At 36.4% G+C, this 7,786-nt stretch overlaps 1 protein-coding gene across 2 annotated transcripts; it reads left to right on the forward strand.

The window, feature by feature from the left end:
- The first annotated feature begins 251 nt into the window (after positions 1-251).
- Positions 252-7,372, forward strand: LOC110370461 (asparagine synthetase [glutamine-hydrolyzing]). Of its 2 annotated transcripts, none has more exons than XM_021326271.3 (2): positions 252-376; positions 4,989-7,372. In XM_021326271.3, exon 2 carries the CDS (start codon positions 4,996-4,998, stop codon positions 6,652-6,654), a length of 1,659 nt encoding a protein of 552 aa, XP_021181946.3. In that variant the 5' UTR covers positions 252-376; positions 4,989-4,995; the 3' UTR covers positions 6,655-7,372. The 2 variants fall into 2 exon arrangements, with proteins under 2 accessions (XP_021181946.3, XP_063890223.1); XM_064034153.1 differs by lacking the exon at positions 252-376 and adding an exon at positions 1,883-2,024.
- The last annotated feature ends 414 nt before the right edge of the window (positions 7,373-7,786 follow it).

The raw sequence follows: 7,786 nt of genomic DNA on the forward strand, positions 1-7,786 counted from the left end.
GAAGAAAGAGTGTGACGACACAAGTAAATATGGGTCTTGGGCATGTCCATAGTACCCTCTACGGTAGATATGCCACTGTATTGTCGTTGACAAAAGACGGATGAATATTTGGATATATACGTAACTTTATTTTATCTCTTAAACTTTTTATTCAATAACTGTTTCAAACACCTTTGAACCGGTGCTCAAAAGACAAGAGTCCGAATCGGAAATCTACGGTAACATGACGCACACAAAATATGTCAATGTCAAACAATTAGAATATTGTCAAAACGAGACTGCATCGTGCTGTGCGTGCCGCATTCAAAAAGCCGATTAGTCTACGTGTGAATTAAATAATTACTGAAAGAATTTCCATTTCCAGTTCATAATTCAGGTAAGTCAACTTACAGAAACCTAAATCTGTTCTCGAAAACGCCCCTTTTAGGTTGTTTATTGTCAAAGGTTAGGTTAAAATGTACCAATTTAGTTTCGATATGTTCCAAAATAAACGTGTTTACAATGTTCCAATATTCCCAATCGTAAATTCAATTTTATTACTGAATTAATTCAGGACCCTTTCGATACAAGTAGTGTCATCTATTAGGCTTTGCCGTTACTACATTTTCCCGGATTTTAGGTACATGGTAAAATTTTCTATTATTGAAAGAAAATGTACAATTTTTTATGTGTTTTATGCTCCGTTTGTGTTTATAAAACAACAGTACTGATTAAATTCTGTGGCGGTAAGGAAACAACTCTTTCATTTAATTTAGAATCAATTATTTTACTTCGCTGTATTTTTATTTCAACAGTAGTTACTATTACAGATATTTAAGTTATAATTAGGCCTGTTAGACAATTTTTAAACTGCTGTTAGATATCAAATTGCATCGTTTTATCGATTAGCAATTTCCATTCAAAATAATTTGTATCAATTTTACGCGCGGCGCGGCAAATATTTGAAACGGCTTGTATAGATTGCATCATGCAGTATATAGGAGGGAACCGTGACGCGAATCTCGCTTAGCAGCTGTTAGCCCGAACTTTTTAGGTCACCAAACTAAATTCACCGTTCGACATATACACATAGAGAGTGTTAATTAACTTAGCAATCCAATTAGTTGCTTTTACACGCCCTTTAGTCACACGTTTCATTCATAGTTTCAATTTACGTTAAATTAAATGGGTTCGTAATTACATTTTGTGACTACTAGTTAAGAATCTCGTCGTAAGATGGCGTTGACGGCTATGGTTTTCCCGCCACTGCATTTTAGCGGGAAACAGGGAAAGTCCTGGCGCCATTGATCCATTACGATGGCAGTTATTTCTTATAAGCCCTTGAAACTTAATATACATTATAGTAAATATGAGTCATTTTATTTATAAGTACTTTATCACTAGTCAAACTATTAATAACTCTCCAACTTTATGAAAAGGAAATATTTAAACCGGCTAGCATACGGTAAAATTTATCTTTCGTAAGTGCGTTATCGCGATTTCACGCCTGGAAATTCATAAGCGGATTGAATTAATGCAATTGTTTTTTTCGTATATGGTTGCTGGCTTCACTTAATATACAATGAATTCAGTTGTTTGTTCATTCTCTTATCGCTTTAATGCCTGAAAACCCGTGAAATAAGTCCATGGCACATGGTATTTTTTTAAAGGAACATTGTTCCAAATAGCTGTAACATCCTAACTGCGCGCGTGAAAACAAATCCTGGTAACAATGGCGGTTAACCAAACTTCCCAATACTCTATCTCTAGTAAGCGAAATAGATAGATAGAATATACGACATGGCCTTAAAACAACATAACCAGGTACCTAGTAACAGCTCTCAATTTCTATAAACGATCGTCAATTGATTCAATGTCGTTGTCCGATAGTCTGATAAAACGAGTTTAGTTTTGCACGCGTTACAATTTTGCAGACGATTTATTATACAATGTGGTTAAATGTGTTTCGTTAATAGTTCCTGTAGTCATTCGTTCGCGTCGTGATTTTGTATACCTACGTTGCTGTTGTTATTACGTGGTTCAAGGTATAGTAACAGTGTCCAGTACGATGCGATATTTTTTTATTACTTTTTACATAGCTTCTTCGTCCTTAGTAGATTCAGACAGTTCATATTTAAGTGTTTCAAAATATTTTTGCTACTAACTATTAATTATTACTACTGCTGTCGTCAATTAATATCGATGGCTACACTTGAGCAGTTCGTTATTCCTGTGAAAGATAGTCCTTAATTGCATTGTGGCTTGCATCTTCTAGCTACCAATTATATAAAGCGTGAACTTCTTGAAGTACATAACGTGCTTTGAAAGATACTATTACTGTCCAAATGTTCCAGTAATCTTGTAAGTTTAAAATAATATCCTTATCTAGATTTTTTTCTAGACGCTGTAACCCACTTGACTCTAAGCAACCAATACTAAAAGAAAAACATGCAATCTAAATGGTCCGGGATTCCGTCTGAAATTCAATTAAAATATTTCGTTCTGGTTCTTCTATTGTTCGTTGAGAACTTTTATATTGAACTTAAAAAATGCCGGGATGCAATTCCGGGATATTCAATAACGCTTAGCGAATCAGCGTTTTTAGGGTCAGTTTTAATACTTGAGCTGAAGTCGGAGCTTAGATAGATACTTAACTTATATTAGGTGTAAATGCAACAACTAAGTACCTACGAGAACGTTTATTAAATGTAAATATTAAGAAACTAGAAACCAAAATAACGGAAAATCCTTAAAATTTTGCATACTTAATATTCTCGGTAAAGAATATTGAAAAGTTGCTATTAGTGAAATTACAAAACAATTGGTCGTAGACTTTTGTAGACATAGAATTGATGTCATGGATCCGTATTGTTCGGGTTATAGAAAATAAACACCTAAGTCAATAGCGTGTTAAACAGGACCTACTATTTATTCGAATTCAACCTCTATTCTTGGATTGTTAAATGGTTTCAAAATGGGTGTTACAGATTAAAAAGTTACAAAACCAATTTTTGATAACTCGAAAATTTTGTGCATAATGAACTGAAAAAAATATAGTTACGTTAGGATTACGTTAGAAATATCGTGACCACTGTATGATTGTTATACGTTTTTCATTTTCTGATAGAACAAAACAATAATTTATTGTTAATTCGTGTCAGTTGTATGTGACATACTTTTTATCAGATTTCTAGGTTACGTTACTATGTCTAATACGAGTTCATTGTCAAGGTTTTCGATAACTAGTTACAGCTCTCCAAATCCAAAATTATCTAGGTTTATAGTAATAGTGAAACTGGTTTTTAAAAGGTCAATCTTTGACATGTCCGTAGAGCATAAACTACAAACACGATAATTTTATTAAAACGAAAAAAAGACTGTTGTATTCCGCGAATGATTATTTACTATTTTTAGTAAACGATAACCTGCTCATTGATAAAGATTCTGTAGACAAAATAAATTGGCGGAACTGATAACTAAATTATTTGTTACCTATCAACTAAAAAATGTCTGCCTTTTCATTGCCACTGTTTGAATAGAGATAGTTTATCCGCTAAACCGTCTATAGTCTATAGGGTAGAGTTTTTCACTGACCCCTCCACCCTCGATTCAAATCAACGCCACTGGCCGAATGTAACCCAATTTGATAATAGAATTTGGTCGTATTTAACTCCCGAATCTAGTGGCCCAACCGACACTTCAATTCCACAAGTAATATTTGAATTAAACCGGAGACGATTCGACGCCCCTGGGGAACAGTGTCGCCAAAATAGGGTACTGGTCTACGAAATGGGCTGGCGGCCTCAACACGGCCCGTCTTGTCAGGGTTAATTGATTTATGTATTCCACTCCCGTAGGCTCAGATTAATAGATTTGTTGCTTAAATAATAATCCGTGATGAATTTAGAATTGGCAATTTAAGTTAGTATGGAGATTCGACGTTATTGTTGTTCCAGATTATATCCGGGAATTGGACGAGATTTGTTGGTGAGCAGGTCTTTGTCAATTACTTTTTGATGGATCGGTTTATTTCGTAATACTGGGTTATTTATTCGTTTTATGACATCGCCATTATTCCTTATTATTGTTACTCATTTTTGTTGTATAAATGTCAGAAATCCATTCACATTACAAGTTAGGTAAACGTTGTATTTATTTACAGCTCGAATGGCTGTCTACTAGGAACTCCTGATAGAAATTAATAGCAAACAATCCTCGTCCCACACTATTTTCAATTTGCGGTAACAAAATACACAGTTGGGCTCTTTGTTAAAGTGAATCAATGCTTTTAAAGTGAACGTTTAGTAACTCTGAGTTAGCCGACTCATCCTTATCCTAATGCTCTCGTTAATGGTTCAAGTTTCAAGTTAAATTCGGTTGCTTAATTAACTCTATAAGTTATTGGTTCTCGGTTCATTGTAAAACTAATGCAATCTTTGGGTTTGCGAGTTACTTCATATTCTACCAGTTTATCAACTTGCGCCACATTATTTAAAGGATCTTTATTTAAAAACCAAACTGCGTGCAGCCTGCTTGCTTATTCGCAGTCAGGAACTGCACGGCTAACTTTTTGTGTACTAGACTATTAACGCTAAAATCCATAAACTTGTTCTCCTAGCAAAAAACAGGCTTCTTTACAACTTTCCCGAAGTTTGTTTATTAGCTAGTGTACAGGACTTCATTAAAACTTTCTTTAGCCTTTTCCCTGCATAATAAGTCGTTAAAAAACTAGGTAATCGCCTTGAATAATTTCCTGTCCATTGACTTAGTAATTTGATAGCCGTAAGCAGGTAAAGCCCTACTGTTTCGTGTTGACAGGATAATGACAGGGAATTTGCTTAATGATATTTGTTCGCTATCACGAGCAGTTCATGCCGGAGGGGTCTTTTGTGATCTTTAGTTCTTTTTTTGGTGCGTGGCGTTAAATAAATTGCGGGGTCAATAGGAAGGATTTTCGAGTAAATTAAGTTTTTTTTCTGGTGTAATAATAATTTTGTATTTTGTTCCAGATCCAATATGTGTGGAATTTGGGCGTTATTTGGCGTTAGCGAAGACTTATGTCCACTATGTACGGAAAGCTTTGTGGCAATTCGTCACCGCGGGCCCGACGCGTGGCGCTTCGAGGCCGACGCTCGGGAACCATTTGCGATATTCGGCTTCCGGCGTCTGGCCATCGTTGATGGTCTGCACGGTATGCAACCGATGAGATTGCATCTCTATCCACGCACAAACCTCATTTGCAACGGAGAAATTTACAACTACAAACGGCTGCAGGCACAGTTTAAGTTCCCATACGAAACAAAGTGTGATGTAGAAGCCATCACACATTTGTACCACAACTTTGGTTTCCAAAAAACTGTGAAGAACCTCGATGGTGTATTTGGCTTTTGTCTGATGGACGGAGAGAAGAAGAAAATATGTGTTGCTCGCGATCCTTACGGCGTCCGTCCACTATTCGAATACTGGGATGCAGAGAGGGGAGTATTAGGAATCTCATCTGAAGGCAAAGGTCTGATCAAGTTAAAACAAAACGGCAACGGCAGTGCCACTTTGAGACAATTTCCGCCGGGTCATTACGCGCAATGGAGTATATTAGACGATGGTAAAGTTAAGCTTGATTTTATTGAGCGATACACGTCGCCTGGTATGCCACCGAACTTTTTGCCATATACTCCTGAGACTGACTTGGAAGGTAAGAGCATAGAAGAGAAAACTGCGCTTCTTTTAGAAGCTGCGTGCGAAAAGAGATTGATGTCTGATAGACGTATTGGCTGTTTACTTAGCGGCGGTTTAGATTCATCACTGATTGCCGCGTTAGTTGTAAAGCTAGCCAAAAAACACAACTTGCCATACAAGATACAAACATTCGCTATAGGAATGGGCGATTCCCCAGATTTGGTAGCGGCTCGATCCGTCGCAGATTACCTGGGCACTGAGCATCACGAAGTACAATTCGATGAAAATGACGTCAAAGAAGCATTAGACAATGTGATATATCACTTGGAATCGTATGACATTACAACGATACGTGCTAGTCTGCCTATGTATTTACTGTCTAAGTATATTAAAGAGAAGACAAACACTACTGTTGTGTTTAGTGGGGAAGGAGCCGACGAATTAGCCCAAGGCTACATTTACTTTAGGGACGCTCCTTCCGAAAATGTTGCACATGAAGAGAGCTTGCGTTTGCTTTCGGATATTTACTTATACGATGGCCTCCGTGCGGACAGGACCACTAGTGCTTTTAGTTTGGAGCTCCGTGTACCGTTCTTGGACATTCAGTTTACTAACCACTACCTCAGCCTTGACCCAAAACTACGTCAACCGCAAAACGGCATTGAGAAGCATTTGTTGCGGAGTAGTTTCGCTAAGAGCGGATTACTGCCGGACACGATACTGTGGCGTCACAAGGAGGCCTTCAGTGACGGCGTGGCGTCTGTCAAGAAGTCATTGTTCACTATTATTGGGGAGATAATTGCTGAAAGGTCGATAGAGGAAAATGTTGTGTATCCAGGAGTACAGCCTAAAACAGCCGAATCAAAATACTATCGGTACGTGTTTGAAAAGTCTTTCCCCGGCCAACATGTGTTTACTCCGTATTATTGGATGCCTAAATGGGTCGCCGGGGTTTCAGATCCTTCTGCGCGGTTTATAAAACATTACGCGGCTAACTAAAGCAATTTCGTGACTGTACAAAGTTGTAGAAAAACTTAATTTGCGGCAACCGCTTATTTATGCTGAGCTTGGCTCTCACGATTAAGTTTTTTCGTCTATTGTACATTTTATTTGTATTTAAATCTCAGGGAAAGGTTTGTTAACAATTTGTTTACAATCCTTTCCAATCTTCTATCCCATTTATTCTGTTCTAAATATTATTACACGTAAATTGAGTAAAGCTACGAGTACCTATCTAGATTCCTGTGTGGAAGTTCCAATTGAAGTGTAACAAAGTGTGTTTAATTGACTTGCGGCCTTCCGTACAACTTGGTTCTCATTATTCCCTGGCCGATTTGGAGAGTCCCCAGTTTCAGTATAAATTACTTTGATGAAAATGTTACTATGATTGTTGCGGTTATTGAATGTTATTGCTCCAAGCATTTTGTTATTGTTCTGTTCATATTCATAAAGACCTTTATTTTACTTTGGTATTTTTAAAATACCTGATATATTTTTTGACAATGTTTGACCTTGTGTTGTTTAGGTTTAAGTGTAAACTATTTAATTTCGGGAATAGTGGGGAAATTACCTCCAAGACGTTTTTACGTAAGATGTTTTTAAGTATTATAAGACTTAAATGTTTTTAACAGAAAGATAGTGTAAACTTAAAATTCAAAATTGTGTGATCTGATATGTAAATGTGTTTTCATTTTATTATATGTATTTATTAATCTGACTTAATAATTATTTGTTATTCCTATTTCCCAAGGTTCTTAATAAAGTACCAAAGATAAATGAGAGAGTTGTATAGTTACATAGGTACTCAACTCGTTTAAAAATACTTTCAAAGTATTTTTATCATCCATCGTTTATCGTACTGACATTGTCAGATGACTGAAAAGGCAACAAAATGAAGCTTTCAGCAAAATTAAATTCTGTTATTGAGTATTGCATCTTACAACCGTTCACAATTTTCAGGCATTCAGTAAATATTGGTCTTAAACTGCTATCATGTGAAGGTATTTAATCTTTCGCGATTTGTAGGTACACATATTTACAAAAAAATCGGTAATGAAACGCCATACTTACATATGAAGATGATGTTTCTGTGTAGAAGGTAGCACGGTAGAATGTGAACAAAACGGTATTT

The sequence above is a fragment of the Helicoverpa armigera genome, chromosome 4 (genome assembly GCF_030705265.1).
Source record: "Helicoverpa armigera isolate CAAS_96S chromosome 4, ASM3070526v1, whole genome shotgun sequence".
NCBI classification, from domain to species: Eukaryota; Metazoa; Arthropoda; class Insecta; order Lepidoptera; family Noctuidae; genus Helicoverpa; species Helicoverpa armigera.